The sequence below is a fragment of the Engystomops pustulosus genome, chromosome 4 (genome assembly GCF_040894005.1).
Source record: "Engystomops pustulosus chromosome 4, aEngPut4.maternal, whole genome shotgun sequence".
Classification (NCBI taxonomy): Eukaryota; Metazoa; Chordata; class Amphibia; order Anura; family Leptodactylidae; genus Engystomops; species Engystomops pustulosus.
In genome coordinates this window covers 39303912-39326076 of record NC_092414.1, presented here as the reverse complement: position 1 = coordinate 39326076, position 22165 = coordinate 39303912, and the positions used below count along the sequence as shown (strand labels likewise).

The window sequence follows — 22165 nt, the reverse complement described above, 5'->3', positions numbered from 1 at the left end:
CAGTAAGGATGTTTGTTGTTAATAATATGGGACCAGAGGAGATATCTCACCCCTCCACTAGTGAGATGCTCCGAGGTGCTCTATGGGGACTCATGCTTATGGTATCTGTGCTCATATACGGGTCTCATGCCCCTCTCATATCTTTGTGTAGGGTGGAAGGACAAATTCCCTTCAGTTCTTCTTCAGTTGTCCTCCTGATTGAATTTTGTAAGTTGGTGATGTCATCGGTGATGCTCCTGCTCTGGGATTGCAAATCTGTAAAATTACAAGTCACGTGGCAATTGGCTGTTCCTTATGCTTTGCCTGCTATCCTGTATGGTACCAATAATAATTTAGTGGTCCACATGCAGCACTTTATGGACCCAAGTAGCTTTCAAGTTTTAAGTAACCTAAAGATTGTTAGTACTGCCCTGATGTACAGCTTCTGCTTGCGGCAAAATCTTTCCACGCGGAAGTGGCTGGCTTTGTCCTTGCTTATGGTGGCGGGCGTGTTTTACAGCTATGGTGGCATCCATGATCTAGAGGAACCATCTACTAACACGGACCTTTACATCAGTCTACAAGGCCTCCTCCTCATGGTTATCTACTGCTTCATCTCAGGACTGTCTGCTGTTTACACAGAGGTGACGCTGAAGACTCAGAAAATCCCACTGAACCTACAGAATATTTTTTTGTATTCTTTTGGTATCATTGTCAACTTTGTGGTCCACGTAACAGGCAGTCCCAGCAGTGGTTTTCTGGATGGCTTCTCCTTGTGGGTTTTGGTTATCATCATAAGCCAGGCTCTCAATGGCTTGATTATGTCTGCCGTAATGAAACACAGCAGTAACCTGACCAGACTCTTCATCATATCCTTCTCCATGCTTGTGAACGGACTATTGTCTTACCTGCTGCTCCAGATCCAGCTGACTCTCTTGTTTTTCGTGGCTGCTGTTCTTATTGGCTTTGCTGTCTACTTGTTCTATGGCATCTGATAAAATATTAAGAGCAAAAGTGTTTTTTGTCTGAATGATCACTCTCTATACTGCTTTCAGAACAATATATTGAGCCAGCGGCAGATATTGTCCCAAAATAAGGCGGCATTCACATGTGCAAAATTCCCAGCACATCTGCTATGGTGATAATAGTCGCATATTACAAGCCATGTGGCTGTGTAGACGTGCTCCATAAATCATGTTACAACAAATTATTTCTGACACCACTTTACTCACGCTCGTGTCACCATTGTTCTAATATATTTGTTAGCAATAAGGTGTTTTTTCATTTACATGTTAACTCAGAATTTCTCCATTTCTTAATTTTTTTTCTTTCCTCTCCACGCACTAGCATGTGTGCCCATGGCCACCTTTCTCAAACTGAATTGACATTGCCAGATGTGTTTACTCAGAAGTTGTCTCAAGGACACCACACAGAATCCATACAAACCTATAGTACATGCAAGTCATCTGACAGTCAACCAGAAACATTACTCCAAAGCAGTGCAGTGTATAAATGCAGGTCTGTCATGGTGCTTTCTTGCTTTTAGTTTTTCAGATGCTGTTTTTGAAGCCAAAAGCAGGGGCGGATTATAGTTGAGAGATTCTACTCCTCCCTTTTTTGACTCCACTCCTGGTTTGAACATCAAAAACCTCATCTGAACGTGGGAAGCTAGCCTCTGATGAATATCTAAGGCATTTTACCAAGCCAGGATAATTAAGAGTAATAATCTTTTCTGGTAAAGTGGTAGTAGCAACAGGCTACTTCCAAATGAACATGGGGGCCAAGCGGCTGGCATGTTTTTATTTTATTTTTAGTTATTGACCCAAGAAACAATTTATCTTATTTCTTTGTGAACCTGCTCCTTTGTCATTCTTTTATGGCGAGGTTTTGCAACTGTTAAAAAATCTGCAACTTGAGAGGTCAGCATTCAAGATAATTTCACATTCTATAGTTTAGAATTATTTACAAATGTAATACAAAGTGGGTCTAAAAAAATAAATGTTACCTTGGTTTTGAGAGAGTCGTGCTTTTTCATTCGGATTAAAAAAAAAACAGGAAAAAATATGTACATTGACCATTCCACACATACAATAACTAAATAAAATTGTGTAACCAATTTAAAACGAAATCTACAACCAGTATCAAAGATTGTAAAAGTGCACTTGGGTGCTGGTGTGTGCCCAATCTGGTAGGATTTGCTCTTCTTTTAGCTCCTTATGTTTCAGTTTTTCCAAAAAGAGAGCTTTTATTAGTATGAAAATGACCGCAAGGGGCTCTATTGTCTGTTTTTTTTGGAAACACAAGGACATAAGCAGCTAAAACAAAAAGTGAATCCTGCCAGCATGTAAATAAATCCTTGATCCTGGTTGTAGTGAAGGTTATAAAACAAACCAGCGTGCCAACTTAGGGAACTATATGATTCTTATTTGACTACTTCCCAAAAAAGGATTTTAAAGTCTCTAGTATAATTCTTTTTATGGCAATGCACAAAATAATCAAATAGTTGGCATACAGAAGACAGCGTCTCAGTTCACGTCACTGTGAGCCAAAACCAGGTGTGGTCCAACATGCAGAACAGGAACGAGTCTTTCTTGTCACTATACAAAGATAAGGTGGGATGGAAAGACTTGTACTGACCGCACCTGTCATATGTCAAATGGACCTTCGGCAGAAGTGCGATGAACAATCGTAAAAGTAGGACCACTGTAGAATTCTCATTAAAGGGGATGTCTCTTGATCGCCACTTATCATGTAGGTTCTTGCCTCTACTGCACCATGAATCTTGAAAGGATGAGAATATGCTTTTAACCTCTTGGTTGTATGTAGGTAAATTGAAGGGAGTTGTCTATGACGCTTCAAATAAAAACAACATAAATTGTGGGAAAATGTATAATTGTTTTTGGGCTGTTGATCATTTTGTATATTGATGATTTATCCTCATGATTGAAGCAATACAGTGTCTGCTTCCAGCCCTGGCTCTGGAAATAAATATTTCAAAAGGCATTAATATTATCCACGCTGCAAACCTCTTTAACAATCCACCTGTATAAAGTATCGTATGTCAAAGGTATACAGAGCTTTTTAACTGTTTGGTCTTTTATGCCTTTAGATGGTCTGGAGAGTCGCTGGTAAAGTTTTTATGCCAAACTTATACAAGTGAATAAAGGAATTTGCTTGTTATGTTGCAATATTGATAAATGAAATTATATTTTTTTTCTTTTAACATTTTTTTGTTAATAAAAATTTTGTCTTTGGCCAAAATAGTACTCAAGCCTTTGTCATTCTCCTTAAATGTGTGTAATATCTATATAGTTTTTTTTTTTTTCACGTGAACCAAAGTTTTATTTCACAGCCAGCAAATCTCATTTTATCTGCCACTTAAGTTACAACAAAAAAGTGAATTGGTCTTATCGGTAATTCCATTATCTTTAGTCCCCCATGACGACCCCACCTGGAGGATGACCCCTTGACCTCTGTGTGGACAGGAAGCAGAGAAGTTAAAATGCCCACCCTGGCATCCGTACTCCAGTGTCTACCATATAACTACACCGGCGTGGATGCAACCAGCTTTATTGCCCGATACTGTTCACAAACAAGAGAATCAAAGATTTTTAGATAAATCAAGCAGAACAATACTTGGGGAAAGAAAAATATATGGGCCGTCATGGTGGACTAAAGGAAATGGAATTACTGGTACTACATTCACTTTTTCTATTGCGTACCCCTCTAGGGAGGGACAACAGGGACTATATTTTCCTTCTGAAGAGAAAGTCCAAACTATTTGGAATGTCCAATTACATGTTGGCTCTATCGAAGCCCCTCTTCTTTCAGCCCAAGATGCTACCATAGCTCTGGTAGAATATGCTCTCCAAGCTTCCATAGATGTCTTGTCAAGGGAGGGACTCGTAAGCTTGTCGGATTAGAGTCTTAACCCATCTGGATATTGAGGCTTTTTTTTCCTTTGTTCTTCCCTTAAAACTGAAGAAGAATATTAGAGTCCTTAAGCCGGTTCTTTCTATGTACCTGGGTACTGATCTCCTTACCTCTAAAGAATGCCGGACAACTTCTTTGGGAGATCTTGGGTTTTGGCAGAATGAAGGAAGGACCATCTCCTGATTGCGGTGGGAGGATGTGCAGACCTTGGGGATGAAGTTTGGGTCAAGTGTTAGCGTGATCCTGTCATCAGAAATTAAACAAGACGGTTCAATTATTGACAGCGTGGATCTCCCCAACCCTTAGCCGTAGTAATTGCTATTAGGAAGGCTGTCTTGAGAGTTAAATTCCTAATGCTTACTGACTTAAGTGGTTCAAATTGAGGCCCAGTAAGAAATTTTAATACTAAAGATATGTCCCAGGGGGCCACGGAGAGTTTTTATTGACGGTCTAATTCTGCTAGTAGCTTTCACAAAACTCTTGATCCATTTATGGCCAAAGAAGGCACTCAGAACTGCAATCCGTACTTTAAGGGTACTTGTTTTTAGACCTTTGTCAAATCCGCCTTTCAAGAAATTCAAGATCTGTAAAATATTTGGACTGATCGGTAGAATGAGTTCTTCCTGAGTTCTGGCAATTATGAGCAGATTGTCTAGATTAGGAATTACTAGTACTTGTTGGGTTCTCAAGAAGGCTACAACTTCTATTATTATCTTCGAAAACACTCTTGGGCCTGATAAAATCTGTAAAGGTAGTGCTTTATATTGGAAGCATAGGTGTTCTCCTTCTTGTGAGACTATTGCAAATTTCAGGAATTTCTGTGATGGAAGGTAAATTGCAACATGGTAATACGCATCCTTTAAATCTATTGTGCACATATATGCTCCTGGATGGATCAAAGTTGCTGCTGATTTTACTGACTCCTCCTGTACAAAAAGTTCAAGATGATGATGGTCTAGTTCCTTGAGATTGCAACTCATCCTGTGGGTCCCATTGGGTTTCTGGATGAGGAATAGAGGGGAGAAGTGTCCGTTTTCCCTTGGGTACAGGTGAAATTACATCCATCTGGAGTAGTTTTTGAACTAACTGGAATATTAGGCAAGAGGGTCAATTTGCAAGGAGGAGGGAGGTTAGTTCTAGCTTGTAACCTTGTCCTATTATGTCCAGAATCCGTGGATTGGATGTTAAGCTGGTCCACTGGGCATAGAATCTTGGCCCCAGATGAAGCTGAAAGGACGAAACCTAGGTCGGGCATGAGGTCCGCTGGCATTTTTAACCATTGTGATATGCACGCTTTTAATATTCTGTTTGTGAGTATGAAGGAATAAAATTGTTTTTACTTTTATCCTTGGTGATTTGCACCATCTGTCCAAATTCTTCCTGATACAGGACCGGTGCTGTGATCGCATGCACAAGAGTGTAGCGTGGTCTCCCACAGGATCCAGTATAGAGAAGTGAACATTGTGAAAGGAGGAATTACTGAGGAAATTTCTTCAATCTCCGATCTATAAGGAACTGGGTGAGACCGTTCTGTGGAACTCTCAATCTTAACATTTTATTGTGGAGTTAGAGCACTAACATTGTTTTTTTATGTGTGTTTTTCTGGCTAATTTGGGAGTGTGCCAACTTAGTTGCTCCTCCAGTATTTGCCTCCCTTTTTCCAGATACTGCAACACAATTTTTTTCTGCTTAGAATCTTGGTAACCTTCCTCCCACTCTGGCGTCATTGCTTTATAAAGGAAACAGAGTTACTGGAACTAAGGAGGAAAGCTCTACCTCTTCCTCCTTTCAGATAGCTCCAACGACCTTGTTTACCTTTCCCTCTGTAGGCATTTTTCTTGTCCTTATAATCCTGAAAGGGCTGCTTCTTTGGGTAGTACAGATGCAGGGGTGGGGCATTTTAACTTCTCTGCTTCGTGTCCCCACAGAGGTCAAGGGGTCTTCCTCCAGGTGGGGCTGTTATGGGGGACGCAAGGGAAAATGTAAATATTGCTGTGCAATAGGGTTCACCAGGGTTTTCTGACCAAACAAGTTAGGCCCTATCTACAGGATAGGGCCGAAGTTGCTGATAAATGGAACAAAGGGTCACGAGGTACCTCAGTCGGTCCGACATTGCCAAGCGTGTCCTTTCTGCTCTATTAATCTCTATGGAGCTAACAGAGATTGCCAAGCACTGTAGCAGAGTAAACATTTTCCCCACTTATCTTGGAAAGTGAACGAGGGAACCCCCGCTCTCTTCATTTGTGGGGGTCTCATTACTGAGACCCTCACTGATCAGCAAGTTAGGCCCTATCCTGTGAATCAGGTCATTTTCATTTCTTGTGTTTCCATTTTTCACTCCCTGTCTTTATCAAATCTGCCTTTTTTTACAGTGTACAGAGCTGTATGAGGGTTGTTTTTTCTGTGAAACAAATTGTACTTCCTTACGACAGCATCTTATACTCCATGCCTTGTACTGGGAAGCGGAAAAAAAATCCCAATATGATGAAATTGCAGGAAAACCCCATTTGCGCAATTTTTGGTGGACACATTTTATGTGCACTTCAAATAATAACTCCCTTTTATTCTTTAGGTCTGTACAACCACAGAGATACAAAAAGGCTAATAAATTTTCCACACTTGTGTACACTTGTGTACAGTGTAAGGTGACCATTTTTGCGGGTCATGCTGACATTTTCATTGCTACCATTTGGGGGACTGTACGACTTTTTTTTAATTTCTAGGGCCTCTTAAAGAGCAAAGATTAATATGACATTTTTGGGGAAGCACGCTAAACGCTTCTAGAGATAGTGAATCTTTGCACCAATATGAATTCTTTTTGTTAACTTTTATTCAAAATTTTATGTATTATAAAATAGCAGAAAAAGTGGCATTTCCATTTACAGGGTTTCACTGTTTTGTTTTTTTACTTTATTTACTTCATTTATTATTTTTCTGTGTTCTATGGACTTTTTTATGTCCCTACGGGTGTTTGAACACTATGGGGTGTGTGTTATCTGTCTCAAACGGACCTGGCATATTGAAGGGATTTCTAATTGAGAAATATTAAAGAGATGCTCAAGCAAATGATGCAAAGAACTCAGACTGGATCTGGTTAAAAATCATATTTTATTCCGCTGTTGCAAGATATTTATACTTGGCTTGATTGTTTAATTACTTCATTATTCATCAAGTATAGGTGTACAAATCACACGTTCATTACAATACATATGCGTTATGTCACTAGGTGTAACGGTGCTTTGCTTATTATTGGCAGGCGTTATGTTTGGCTATTAAACGCTATTAAATCTTGATCATATTGAATGCTATCTTGATCATGCTGTTGATTTTCAGAATAGCAGTTTGTCATTGTTGATTCAGTTTGTCACTATTCTGCATGTTGATCTTTCTAGGTGCAGTACAGAGTGAAAATCAGAATATGTGAGAGCTACAAATACTATTTTTGATTTAAACTTCATTAATCAGGGGTCTGATCTATTATGCAACATACTGTGATACAAATGTATTGCTATATATTGTGAATATACAGATCTTCAATAACAGCCTCTTGGTAGACACGGGTCAATGCAACCAATCAGCAACCCATAATAATAATGATGGGGGGTGGGGGGTTGCTGATGTGAAGCTGTTTTTGTAGATCAGGAAGCTATCAATCAGCCAAATGCTGGGGATCCTCTGGAAAGTATATAAAGGTCATATGTGATGCAATGCCCACATTCAAACATAATTGAATGCAAATTGGGGAGGTGGTTGGCTGAAACTCATGCGACAGGCAATAAGGACCACGTGTCTTGCATCGTTTACCTGCAAAATACATTTTGCTTGTACTTGATTTGTAAAGCGCTACGCAATTTGATGGCGCTATATAAATAAAGATCATTATTACTTGTTAGCAGACTGGGCCACAGCGTGTGAATACAACCTATGATTTAGGATTTGTATCCATTGGCTGAACCTGCAGATTTATCTCATCCAGCTTGGATCTGAAACTGTCAAAAAGTAGGCTAGTTGCTAAAAACAGAACTTTTTTTACACACATGGCTGGTACTCAGTCCTGAGGTTGCACTCTTTTAATTGGGTTTCTTCATCAGAGTCCATTTTTTTCATACCGTGTCATTTTTGGAGCCATTATTCTAGGTTTACATTCTTGAATGTGCCTAAAGTATACGTCACTTGGATCTATAAGCTTCCATTCACCCGATGAGAAGTCAAAAAAGTGTTTTGGCCCCTGTTGGTGCATCTAAATATATTATCTATATATTTTTATTTTTAACTATGCCATAATTTCTCAATAAAAATGAGAATTTATTTCACCTCACGCAGCAATGTTCCAGCTGTAACATGCACAGGATACATTTTATACACTGCCCTTCATGTGTAACATGTCCAGATATCAGAGCCCTCTGCCTGATGTATAAATGGTATTGAATACTCCTAACTATTTATTAAAGATACAGAACATAACCTTTTCCAGTGGCGTAACTACCGCCGTAGCAGCCGTAGCAGCTGCTACGGGGCCCTTGAGGTTCAGGGGCCCGGGGATGCACGGACCCTGTGTGCAGTGCTTTGCCAAGTGGTCCGTGAATACACTGCTGGGTGCCTGGCAGATGTGTCCCCGGGCCCCTCCTCTCGGTCCCGGCTTCCGCCCACCTGTCTCCTGGCCCACCCACCCCTCATGGATCACTGACCTGAAACTCCCATTTGCCACCTCCCTGACCCGCCCGCCTGCGTCCCACCAGCCGCCTCCCACCTCCCTTACCTGTCCGCCGGCACACGTGACCGCGGCCCGCCTACCCCCTGCATAGCTGCACAGCTGGCCGATTACTCACGGCACAGTTGACAACCACCCGACCACGCCCCCCATCCTCCCGCCCGGTGAACAGCCCCTCTTCCCCTCCCGCCCGGGAAACGAACCCCCTTCACCCGCTGTGTATATTGTGTATATATGTATATACTGTGTATATATGTATATATTGTGTATATATGTATATATGTGTATATATGTATATAGTGTATATATGTATATATGTATATATATGTATATATGTGTATACTGTGTATATATGTATATGCTGTGTATATATGTATATACTGTGTATATTGTGTATATACTGTGTATATTGTGTATATATGTGTATACTGTGTATGTATATATGTATATGCTGTGTATATATGTATATGCTGTGTATATATGTATATGCTGTGTATATTGTGTATATACTGTGTATATTGTGTATATATGTATATACTGTGTATATTGTGTATATACTGTGTATATTGTGTATATATGTATATACTGTGTATATTGTGTGAATATGTATTGTGAGAAAGTGAGAGGTGTTGTGTGGGAAAACCGCTATCTGTCCTACAGGCAGATGAAATGCTGGTGGTAAAAGCCCTGGGTTTGTCTGCAGTAACCCAAGGGTTAATGCAGACATGATAAGCAGGAATAGTCTGTTTTGTCTGTGTTGGCCTAGCTAACACAGACACATTTGTAATGTCCGTACTGGGCCTGCTTATTATGGAGTAGGGGTAGGCTGGGAGTGGGACTCCTACTCCACCCGGGCTTCGGTCCTGGGCTTTTGTATAGCCCACAGGTGCAGGTCACAGGTCTCGTTAGGGTCTGATTTAGTCTGCAGGCCAGAAGCAGTAGGATAGGCCCTACCTGGAGAGCTGAAAGCGAGATTGCATTCTCACAGCAAAGGTAACTGAGGGTCTCCTGTCTTGCTGCTGGCCAAGAGCGGGTGCCAGGCAGCCTGGTACCCGGATAGCTAGGGTCCTCAAAAATGTATTAGACAGCGCCTAGCCGGGCAGGAATTACTTTTATAATGTTTTTGCATGTGCCTAAGCCAAGGCTGAATTTGTGTTCTGTTTTGCAAGTGTGAATAAACACTTAAGTTGGACTTTTAAACCTGCGTGTGTCACTGCTTCTTGCACTGCTACCTGTCAACTACCAGAGCAATTCCCCACATATGGTGGATTGGAGCGGGCAAAGTGCAGTGAAGTATACACTAGTGCATGTCCTGGAAGTTGACAGCACTGAAGCTGCAAGCCACAGCCATGGAGGAGTTAATCAAGCAGCTTGTCCAGTCCAACGTGCAGCAGCAAGAGACAAACAGATTGCTGCTCCAGCAGATAACAGCCCTGACCGCTGCTCAGCAAAGGACTGTCCCAGCAATGACAGTGAAGGACGCCAGGAAAGAGGTCCGCAAAGCTATGACCAAGATGACCGCCGAGGATGATGTGGAGGCCTATCTGACAGGCTTTGAGAGGGTGGCCACCCGAGAGAGGTTGCCACAGCAACACTGGGCAGAGGTGTTGGCCCCCTTCCTCGTCGCTGATCCCCAGCAGGCATACTACGACCTGAGCGAGGAGTATGCCCGGGACTACTCCAAGGTAAAGGCAGAGATCTTGGCCCGACTAGGAGTGGATCAGCATCTACGCGCTCAAAGAGTGAATAGCTGGAGATACCAGGAGGCGCTACCACCGAGGGGGCAGATGCACCAACTTGTTCACTTGGTCCGCAAGTGGCTTCAGCCGGAGACATCAACCCCAGCCCAGATGGTCGAGAAGGTTGTTTTGGACCGTTTCCTGAGGGCCTTGCCGGGTGAGATCCAACAATGGGTGGGACACGGGGACCCGTCTGATGCCGATGCGCTGGTGGGGTTGGTGGAGAGGTTTTGTGCCACTCAGGCCCTAACAAAGAAAGCCCCTTATACCAAGACAGGCCTTAAGGCACGGAAGGTCTTGTCACCCACAAATTCCCGGGGCAGGACAACGCCCAATGTCCGGGAAGTACCCCAGGGGAGGAGGAGGGGGGAGGCTCCCACCTGTTGGACCTGCCATGAGCCAGGTCATATTGCAGCCCATTGCCCCAATTCCTCAGAGCCCATGGACTGCAGTTCCGCCAGAAGGGTTTCTCTCTATGCTGCCCCTGTCTACACAGCTACTAGCCCCGACTCTGCTGATGAGCGCCACCTGTGCCGGGTGACTGTGGCAGGGCATCCAGCGTTGGCCCTGCTGGACTCAGGCAGTCGGGTGACCTTGATTAATGGGTCCCTCACAGACCCCAAGGCAGTCACAGGGCGCACAATTGGAGTCCTGTGCATCCATGGGGACGTAAAGGACTACCCCACCACAGTTATTAACTTCCAGACCTCTTGTGGAGAGACACTGCATGAGGCAGCGGTTGTCAAGAACTTGCCCCATGACCTTATCTTGGGACGGGACTTCCCCATGTTCTGGACTCTATGGCGGGGAAACCAAGAGTTGGGGGGTTGTTCTCCTGTGTTGTCTGGTCAGATCTCTGAAGCCGAGCCTGATGACCCAGACTCTGGAGTTCCTGCCGTAGGGGTGACCGCCACAGAAGATGGAAGTGTAATGTTTCCCCTAGATGTTATGGCAGGCGAAACTGAGGAGGTAGTGACAGGACCGCAGTTGTCTGATTTGGAGGTATCCCGTGACAACTTTGGTACTGCCCAACTCCAGGACCCCACTCTGGTCCGCGCCAGAGAAAATGTGGTAGAAATTAATGGCGTACCTCAGCACCCAGGTGCGGATAAGTTGTTCCCTCGTGTGGTGGTAAATCAGGAGTTGTTGTACCGCATTGATAAGGTCCACGGTGAAACCCGGGAGCAGTTAATGGTGCCTCAGCCATATCGTCAGATGGTGTTAGACCTTGCACATAAGCATGTGATGGGAGGGCACCTAGGTACCACAAAAACTCTGGAACGCATCTTGCAGCGTTTTTACTGGCCAGGAGTATATGATAGGGTAAAAAGGTATTGTGAAACTTGCCCTGATTGTCAATTGCATGCTCCCATGGTACACTTTCGAAGTCCGTTGGTACCTCTGCCCATTATTGAGGTACCTTTTGAAAGGGTCGCCATGGATTTGGTCGGTCCTTTAGTTAAATCTGCTCGGGGGCATCAGCATATCCTGGTAGTCATGGACTATGCTACCCGATATCCTGAGGCCATCCCACTGCGGCACACCTCTGCGAAACTAATTGCTAAAGAGTTGTTTGCCATGTTCTGTCGGGTGGGACTTCCCAAGGAGATCCTCACAGATCAGGGGACTCCTTTTATGTCAAAAGTCACCAAGGAGCTATGTCGGCTCTTTAATATTAAACAGTTACGCACCTCTGTGTACCATCCTCAGACGGATGGATTGGTAGAACGGTTCAACAAAACTTTAAAGAGTATGCTAAAAAAAGTGGTAAACAAGGATGGGAAGGACTGGGATGTACTATTGCCATATTTAATGTTCGCCATCCGAGAGGTCCCACAAGCCTCTACTGGGTTCTCACCGTTTGAGTTAGTGTATGGCAGACATCCCAGGGGTCTCCTGGACATAGCCAAGGAGACATGGGAACAAGAGCCCACCCCCCACAAAAGTGTAATAGACCATATCGCAGATATGCAGGACAGGGTGGCAGCCGTCATGCCCATTGTCAAAGAGCATATGGAGGAGGCACAAAGAACTCAAAGCCGGGTTTATAACAGGTCAGCAAAAGTAAGGAGCTTTAGTCCCGGTGATCGTGTGTTGGTGCTAGTCCCCACTGTAGAAAGTAAGTTTCTCGCTAAATGGCAAGGACCGTATGAGGTTATAGAGAAAATAGGAGAGGTGAACTACAGGATACGTCAGCCCGGACGGAGAAAACCCGAGCAGACTTATCATGTAAATCTGTTGAAGGCCTGGAAAGACAGAGAGAGTCTGCATACAGAGATGGTCCTGGCCAGTCCACCTCCTGCGCTACCCTCACAGGCTGCAGATAAGCCTGTGCCGGAGGCAGAAGTGCGAATAGCCGATACCCTTACCAAAGAGCAACAGCGAGAGGCTCGAGAGTTTGTAGCAAGAAATACAGATGTGTTCTCAGAGTTGCCTGGCTACACATCTGTAATTAAACATGATATTGTCACTGAGCCAGGGGTAAGGGTAAGATTAAGGCCGTACCGAGTCCCCGAAGCTCGTAGACAAGCCATATCAGAAGAAGTTCAGAAGATGCTGAAGCTAGGGGTTATTGAGGAGTCCAAAAGTGAGTGGGCCAGTCCAATTGTTCTAATTCCCAAACCGGATGGGACGTTGCGATTTTGCAACGATTTTAGAAAATTGAATGAGGTGTCTAAGTTTGATGCCTATCCCATGCCCCGGGTGGACGAGCTTATTGAGAGACTAGGGGGTGCTCGGTACTTCACCACCCTGGATCTAACTAAAGGATATTGGCAGGTACCCCTGACAGATAGGGCTAAAGAAAAGACAGCCTATATCACCCCTGAGGGCCTTTTTCACTATGTTGTATTACCGTTTGGGCTTCATGGGGCCCCCGCTACCTTTCAACGGTTAATGGACATAGTGTTAAAGCCACATAGGAGATACGCCTCCGCCTATCTAGATGACATTATCATCTACAGCCAAGGCCGGGGCGAGTCACTTGGCCAAGGTACAGGCCGTAGTGAACTCTCTAAGGGCAGCGGGCCTGACTGCAAACCCCAAGAAGTGTGCGCTGGGAATGGAGGAGACACACTATTTGGGGTATGTGATCGGTCGAGGTATAATTAAACCTCAGGTCAACAAGATTGACGCTATACAGGGTTGGCCTCAACCAGTGAGCACAAAGCAAGTCAGGGCATTCCTGGGCATTGTAGGGTACTACAGACGGTTTATACCAAACTTTGCCACCATGTCCGCTCCCCTGACAGACCTGCTGAAGGGTAAAAGGCCTGTCATGGTGCGGTGGAATGAACAAGCAGAAGGTGCTTTTCAGGCCTTGAAGTCTGCGTTGTGTGGATCTCCCGTCCTCATTGCGCCAAACTTCAAGAGAGAGTTTATTGTGCAGACGGATGCGTCAGATGTAGGGCTGGGAGCTGTCCTCTCTCAGGAGGTGAATGGCGAGGAACACCCCATTACCTACCTGAGCAGGAAGCTCACGCCAGCTGAAAAAAATTACAGTATCGTAGAGAAGGAATGTCTGGCGATAAAGTGGGCATTAGAGTCCCTACGGTACTACTTGCTGGGACGACAGTTCCGTCTCATAACTGACCACTCTCCTCTCACGTGGATGAGTAGAACTAAGGAGAAGAATGCCAGGGTCACTAGGTGGTTCTTGTCCCTCCAAAATTTCAGTTTCATGGTGGAGCACAGAGCCGGGAAGCTACAGGGCAATGCGGATGCCTTGTCCCGAACGCATTGCTTAATGTCAGGAGTTCGCCCCGGTGGGTCTGAACTGAGGGGGAGGGTATGTGAGAAAGTGAGAGGTGTTGTGTGGGAAAACCGCTATCTGTCCTACAGGCAGATGAAATGCTGGTGGTAAAAGCCCTGGGTTTGTCTGCAGTAACCCAAGGGTTAATGCAGACATGATAAGCAGGAATAGTCTGTTTTGTCTGTGTTGGCCTAGCTAACACAGACACATTTGTAATGTCCGTACTGGGCCTGCTTATTATGGAGTAGGGGTAGGCTGGGAGTGGGACTCCTACTCCACCCGGGCTTCGGTCCTGGGCTTTTGTATAGCCCACAGGTGCAGGTCACAGGCCTCGTTAGGGTCTGATTTAGTCTGCAGGCCAGAAGCAGTAGGAGAGGCCCTACCTGGAGAGCTGAAAGTGAGATTGCATTCTCACAGCAAAGGTAACTGAGGGTCTCCTGTCTTGCTGCTGGCCAAGAGCGTGTGCCAGGCAGCCTGGTACCCGGATAGCTAGGGTCCTCAAAAATGTATTAGACAGCGCCTAGCCGGGCAGGAATTACTTTTATAATGTTTTTGCATGTGCCTAAGCCAAGGCTGAATTTGTGTTCTGTTTTGCAAGTGTGAATAAACACTTAAGTTGGACTTTTAAACCTGCGTGTGTCACTGCTTCTTGCACTGCTACCTGTCAACTACCAGAGCAATTCCCCACAGTATATACTGTGTATATTGTGTGAATATGTAAATACTATGTATATATGTATATACTGTGTATACTGTGTATATATGTGTATACTGTGTATATATGTATATACTGTGTTTTTGTATACACTGTGCTTATAGTATGTATGTATATGCTCTATATACTGAATATAGTATACGAGTGTAGAACTTTATGTGTATATAAGTATATTAAGGTGTGTATATATCAGTGTATACATTTGTGTAATTGTATAAACATGTCTGTATAAGGGTACATTCACAAGAACATATGAGGGTCGTATATCTGACTGCCAATTTGCTGCCGGATATACTTCCACCATAGCCGTCTATAGTGCCTGGGCTCGGTACAGTGAGCACAACGAGTACTCACTGTTTCGTGCTGTGGCCGCAACAGAGAGAGTGCGTGCTCTATCTATGGCCATAAAAACGACCATGTGGCTCTATTCTCTATGGAGAGGGGAGGGGTGAGCCGCTATCGCCTCTCCAGCGCGCCAGACTTGTGCCTGTCAGGCTATAGCCGGGCGGGCACACGTTTATGTGAATGCAGCCTACATATGTATATTTTTTTAAGGGGAAGGGGGGCCCCATGCAGAAATCTGCTATGGGGCCCAGCCTCTCCTAGTTACGCCACTGACCTTTTCCTTAAAGTAGTTGTCCAGTATTAAAAACGTTTGAATGAATTCTGCAACAGAATCGTAAAATTTAGGTGTTTGTGAATTCATTTTTTTATTATAGAAATACAAATATTTACACACAAAAGCTAAAGAGAACGGCAACAATTTATGTACAAGCATATTAATATAGATTTGAGTATGAAGCTGCAATATACCTCTGTGTGTGTCCATTACATCGATCAGTAGTCACCTAGGACTTCTTCAGGTCTTTTCTCCTTAGCTCTGTTAAGCCTGAAATAAGATATTCAGTATACAATATCATAGTAGGAAGGCATAAAGAAGACAATACCATATTAGTAATATAGTCTTTCGTACTATGTGATAGAATTGTGACCAATTTTCAGGGTTATAAGGTTCTGATCTATTAGATTTACCATAAGCAGACATTTTTGTGGAATATTGGGGCATATGGATAACATGGGTTCCCCAATAAGGACTCTGCTCTAAAAGCCAGAACAAAGGGTTCCCAATAGCTGTACAAGGGAACGCGCCAGGCTGCCCACTGTCGACATTTCTCTTTATTTGCACTTACTGGTTTGCACTTCCCCACTTGCAATTACTAGATTTGGGAATAGGGTCCGAGTGTATCACAGTGGGAACTAAGAGTCACTGCACAGAATTATTCCCAAATGACTTGGCCTTGTTTATGACAGACCTCCCCCAGTTGCTGGCTTTATTAGAACGGTTTGGGTGCTATTTGTGTTTCAAGCTGAATAGACAAAAGAGTGCGATCCTGCTATTCGAAGCCCTACTTCAATGAATCCAGAACCCATTAACATAGGGGTTATCCCAGTAAGAACTACATAAACTACATACTTAGACATTAAGTTGGGCTACACCCTGGAATATGTCTATAGGCTGAATTATCCCCCCCCCCTCTTTTCCATAATAGCATAACCTACCTCTGTCTCTGCTGGGAAGAAAACATTTATTAAAGAAGATGTGTATGTCTAGGCTCCTATACCCTCCAAACCATTTACTGTGCCACACAGACGTAACAAAACTTCAGTAGGCATGTACAAATTTTCTATGGCAGGGGAGGAAACCAAGGTTCCATTGCAATGGGCTAGTAGCTGACAGGGAAAATGGCATGGGATCTTCAATTCTCTACCCCCCACCCCCACATGTTGCTCAGAGCCTTGGCTCTCAGAAACTCAAAAACTGTGTTTTGTCAGATTGACAGACAGAAATCATGACATTCTACAACGTCATGGTGTCTCTATGCACTGCTGCCTATAACATTGGGGAACGTCATGATGGCTTGAGGGGTTAATTGGCTGATCGCTAAAAGGATCCTAATTAAATAGTATATGACCTGTGCAGGGGGAGCAGAGAGCAGCCAGCAGGAACTTCTGCTGGATCATAGATCAGGTCACGAGCTACACCCTAAATCATCCAGACTGCCATTTTGCTGCCTCTGATATCTGCCGCCTGATGCAAGATTTTCATCCTGCCTCATGACAGATGCGGCACTGCACTGACTGATACTAGTGTGTGGACAGCATCAGCCTGTGTATTGTCAGCTACTGGGGGCCAGGGAGTCTTCTGATTATTAGCCTGTGCTGCTGTGTGAGGATGTAATCAATTGCTAGTAATTTGCCAGAATTCTTACATCAGGTTGTAGATGCTTATCTATAAATTCAGTGAACCAATGTAGCAGACGATAAGAAGTAAGTTCAAGGGGGCAGCATTTAAATTTGCGCCTCAAGCAGCAAAAAAAGACAATGCAGTAATACAAACATATACATGCTTGCCATTTTTACTCAAATAACAAAGAGTTTTGTATTGCAATACAGTATTTTTAATAACCAGTCTTTGCAGGTAATGCATATTACATGTGAAAATTTGAAGTGTAGCAGTGTGGTGTATGAGATTTCTCAATAACCCATACACACACTGCTGAAATCTGAAGAACTTATGAGCCCCAGTATAACGAAAAATCAGAAGCTAGCAGAAATCAGGCTGTTTTATGTCCCTTGGGAAATTCGTTTTTCGTGTATATAGCAGGATAGGAAAAAAATGTCTCAACACTAGGTTTCTCACCTGTTTGTTACAAATTGCATAGTGAGTTTGCGTACCAGCACATCTCCTAGTAAGACAGAGTAGCGAAGAGACGCATGCGCAGTGATTAGCATGGTGCAGCGAGCCACCTTACTGCTCTCTGCGCATGTCAGGATTACAACGTCTATGTTGTTAGTGGGAGTCTACTTCATTAGAGGGAGGGTGAATAGAAGAAGGATATGGGAGGGGGTTTGGGCTGAATAACAGTGAGCGGGGGGGCGAGCCTCTCATGGATTCAAACGAGCAGGCGCCCGTTACCATTTTTAAAGTGCAACCCCTGGGACTTGTAAGTGCGAGCTGCCATTGAGCCTGGTAATGTTTAAAAGAGCATAATTCTAAAACTAAATACTGAACAGACTAGATAAAAGCATGTTTGCTATTCTCTGTTCGATCTCTGTTGGAACCTGTCACCAGTGAAAAAGAGCCCTCTGGTGACAGATTCCCTTTAATCCTGCATTATCATTGGGCTTCCTGAAAGCCATACTTGATGTTAAGGGGGCTGGCTTACAAGGAGGAAATGTTTTCCATATCCCATCCTGGAAAATGTATTTGTATATTTCTCATAATTATTCATATTATAAAGCACTCATTGCACAAGTGCTGAGGTATCAGAGGAGGGTGAGAAAGTCTGTAAAGCCAGATGACAGAGAGGTTAGGGAGTAGCCTCTCCAGCAAATTAGCATAATTTTAAAAGTTGATTTTAGAAGAAAAAAGGCCATGGATACCAAATATAAGAAGACTGCCACATCTAAGAGTCTTCGCATCTATGAGTCTGGATCTATGAGTAAGTGTCCCTAGTTTATCATGATTGATTTTGATGGTAGATTTCCTTTAAGTCAATAATCACTTTTTCATACACATTTAACATAGTCCTACTATTGTTCCATTTCCCTTTTCTTGTAACATCCATGCATTAGAAGGATCAATGTGTTCTGTCTAAAGAAGGTAGATAGAAGATGGCTATGCTGACAATAACACACAGCCCCTAAATGGTGCCCTTCCGCACAAGGACTGTACTTAGTAGCTTTATAATGTTTCTGCATATGGAAGCTCAGTTTGTCTGATTTGAAAAATGACGTAATTTTGTCTGCATGCTACTATCACTGGAAAATAATACCTTATGGATTCATAATGTGCCCATTTAACTTAAGAGTTTTTACACTAGTTCTCTGGATAGATAAATATTGTTTGTAGTGTTGGGTTGCATTCACATGGACGTATGCTCACCCGGCCGTAGCCTGGGCGAGCATGCGTCCACACTGTATAGGAGGAGGGGAGAGCGCTGCTACCCCTCCCCTCTCCATAGGAAATAGTGCTGCACTGCCGTAAATGTGGGGAAAGAAAGAGAATTCTCTATCTTTCACTTGTGTACAGAAAGGTTTAGTGCCACATGTGTGTGGCACCATACCGCCACCAGGTCGCAATAGCAGTCTGCGCCATGTGAGTGGGGCCTTAATCTGTATACATGTGAATACAGTAAAGTCCCCTTAGTGGGGACACTTGAATTGACAATGTCATAAGAAAGGTTGCACAAGCTGGCAGCCCTGCTTTTATGGAAGGTGTGCCACTAATGCGTCTTCAGCTTTCACTTGGATTGTCTTACTGTTCTGTAGATGCTTGTTCTCAGTTTCCAGCTCTTGATTTCTAGCAGAAAGTTGAACTGCATCCTGGATAGTTTCTTCTAAAAGTTTTCTGTAGCGATGTTCCTGGGCATCCATCTGCTCTTCTAGTAAACCTCGATACGCATGGAATATCTAATCACATCAAATATTAATCTGCATTAAGCTAAATATAAAAAGTCATTTACACATATACATCATCATCTCTGGAGAGGCTCCTCCTGCTCATCCAAGTCTAAGGCCTTATCCACATAAGCATGTTTTGGTTTTAATTTTGAATAGTGATGCAAATTATTGGCCAAAATATGCAATTGTACCAAGTCCCAATTCTGGATACATTTCTTTATGCCTTACTTTACCTTTAATGTGATTGTACATCACCAGGTTTAAATTGAAAATATGTTTTAAGTCCATTATTACGATCTTATGAAAACTCCGAGAAGAGTCATTTACATGTCTGTGTCATGATTGAAAGGAGCGGGAGAAGGCTAATGCTAATTTTACTTCCAGCCATCAATATGAAAAGCTTGCTACATATTTACTTACACTATTTCCTATGCCCCCTTTAATGCTAAATACAAAATGGCTGTAAAGGGCTGTATAGCAACTTACCTAGTAGTTATGATGCTACTGAAATGTGCTGGGAAGTCTCTCTATTACTGCCTCATAAGCCTACCATGTGTGTACATTATGATGTGGAGCTGCTGGGGGTGGGGGGGGCAGGGGTACACAGTCATGGGAGCTGATTGGGGGGGGGCATTATGATGGGGAGCTACTGGAGGGGGCACATTGTCATGGGGAGCTGCTGGAGGAGGGCACATTATGATGGGTTTCCTCCCACACTCCAAAACATACTGGTAGGTTGATTAGATTGTGAACCCCATTGGGGACAGGAACCGATTTGGAAAGCTTTGTACAGCATTGCTTAATCTGTAGGTGCTATATAAATAAAGAATTATTATGGGGAGCTGCTGGGGGGCTTACTATGAAGGGGAGCTGCTGGAGGGGGGCACACTAAGAAGAGAAACTGCTGGGGGGCACACTGTCATGGGGAGCTGCTTGAGGGGGGCAGACTATAACGGGGAACAGCTGGGGGATACACTATGATAGGGAGCTGTTGGCGGAGCGACAGTATGAGGGGGGGGGGGCTTAAAATGTGGGAACCACAATAGGAAGGGGATATGGGGTGGCACTGAGGGGGAAACTATACTGGGTGAGGAAAGGAGCGTGGTCACTTTAAGTTTGGAGGTATGGGGTTACCCACTATATCCTTCACGTGCTGAATCTGATCACAGAGAAACACAACAAGGAGGAAACTTGCTGATATAATCCCCAACTTTTCTTTTCAGTCAGAATTGCTGTGCCTGGTGTGCCTCTTCACATCTGATAGCAACATGGGTGTGAGGCATTGCATGGACCTCCCTCTTACCAAATAATAACATGATATATCACTATGGTATGCGGTGTAGGGGGGGGGGGGCATGGTCATGAAGATTGAAATATTATAGCTATTGTACACATTTTCAAACCTTCTGGGTTCTTGTCTACAAGTCACAGTAACAGACTGTCATGAATGTCTAAAATTAATTATTGGTATCTTCGAAAAAGCAGATTTGACTCCCTATAAAATGAAACCAGCAGGATCAATTGAAAAAAACGAATATCTGTAAAGATTATGTGATGAAAATTACTAGGATTATCGTTGATGGGACAGTCTGATGTTTATACTTCAGAGAGTCCTAATTTTGGTCTTTATGGAAGTGTGGTATGTACTTGTTACATAGCAAACAAAATGATTTTTCACGGCCATAAAAATCAATCATTTTTTAAACTTATTTGTCTCAGATGCCTGGGAAATGTTACCCTTGAGCATGTACCTGTAAAATATGTTGTTTATGAGCTTGCGCTTCTTCCTTGTAAAAGTGACAGAGTAAATCCAGGTCCTTTTCTGCTTCATTTCTTTCCCTCCTCAGAGCCTCTAGCTGCAAAACCATGACCGATTTCTCTTTATGCAGATGCTGAACTTCTTGTTCCACCGTGTTAATCTAAAAAAATGTTAACATTAGAAGACGGAAACCACTAACAGAAGTGTAAACTGGGCCTAAGAAGCCACTCTCTTATAGCTGTATTCACACTTAAAGGGGACCTGTCACCAGACTGCTCCAATACTGTATATGCCAAATGTGTTTTTAAAAAATGTCTGTGTTATATGGTGTTTGAAATAAGGTATGTGAAACTTTACCAGGCTCCCTGCCAAATGTTTCAGCCCGAGTCCCATAGAGGAAAATTTCAAATGACAACTTCTGCCTGCTTTAAAATACAAAATTCAAAATCTGCTGGTCACTTCTGGCTCCAGCCCTGCCCCCCGATGATATCTTTCCCTATGACTATCTTTCCCTCCAGTATTTCACTGCAAGCAGAGTAAGTGAAGGAAGGGGGCAGGGTTCAGCAGAGCAGTGAATATATTAGAGAGCAGACCAAAGTTGTCATTTGTAATTTTCATCTATGGGAGCCGTGTAAAGTTTGCCTTACTTTATTTCAAGAACCATAAAACACAGACATTTTGTAACATATTTTGCATATGCAGTACTTTGTCTATAGCAACCTGCTAAGAATAGGACTCTGGTCCTTATGCTTTAAAAAATATGCAAATGAGCCTGAAGGGCTTTAGGCTCCATAGTGGTTAATGGAGTCCAGAGCCCCTCAGAATTATTTGCATAATTTCTAAAGCCTTTTTAAAAAAAAAAAAACCTGGACATAAGATCCTAAAAGAAGAGAGGATCCTGCCAGAGGTGAAAATACCAGCATGTAAGTGTGTTTGGTTTACAATCCTTGATCCTGGTGGTAGACTTCCTTAAAAGAGGATCTGTCAGGGCGATTTGCAACACTAAACCACCTAATGGTAGTTTAGTGTCCCAAATCCCCCTTTAGCAAGTCCCTTCTTTGGTGCTATAAAAAAAAGCTTTATACTTTCCTAGAGATGGGGTGCATTAGACCCC

General features: G+C 43.4%; 2 protein-coding genes across 2 annotated transcripts in view; one reads left to right on the top strand and one right to left on the bottom strand.

Annotated features, from left to right (window-relative positions):
* Positions 1-8: 8 nt before the first annotated feature.
* On the top strand, positions 9-996 carry SLC35A4 (solute carrier family 35 member A4). The gene has a single exon (XM_072145762.1). The coding sequence runs from the start codon at positions 9-11 to the stop codon at positions 972-974; it is 966 nt and encodes a 321-aa protein (XP_072001863.1). The 3' UTR covers positions 975-996.
* A 7103-nt stretch (positions 997-8099) lies between these two features.
* Positions 8100-22165, bottom strand: part of LOC140128445 (uncharacterized) — a 51558-nt gene continuing 37492 nt past the window's right edge. The window contains exons 21-24 of the mRNA XM_072150150.1: positions 21044-21211; positions 19151-19301; positions 15448-15717; positions 8100-8377 (exon numbers count right to left, since the gene is read on the bottom strand). Coding sequence (XP_072006251.1) covers positions 15677-15717; positions 19151-19301; positions 21044-21211 — 360 coding nt within the window. The 3' untranslated portion in view covers positions 8100-8377; positions 15448-15676. The remainder of the gene's footprint in view (positions 8378-15447; positions 15718-19150; positions 19302-21043; positions 21212-22165) is intronic.

Excerpts from the sequence above, each read along its gene's own strand:
- SLC35A4 (XM_072145762.1), top strand. The coding sequence starts at position 9 with ATGTTTGTTGTTAATAATATGGGACCAGAGGAGATATCTCACCCCTCC.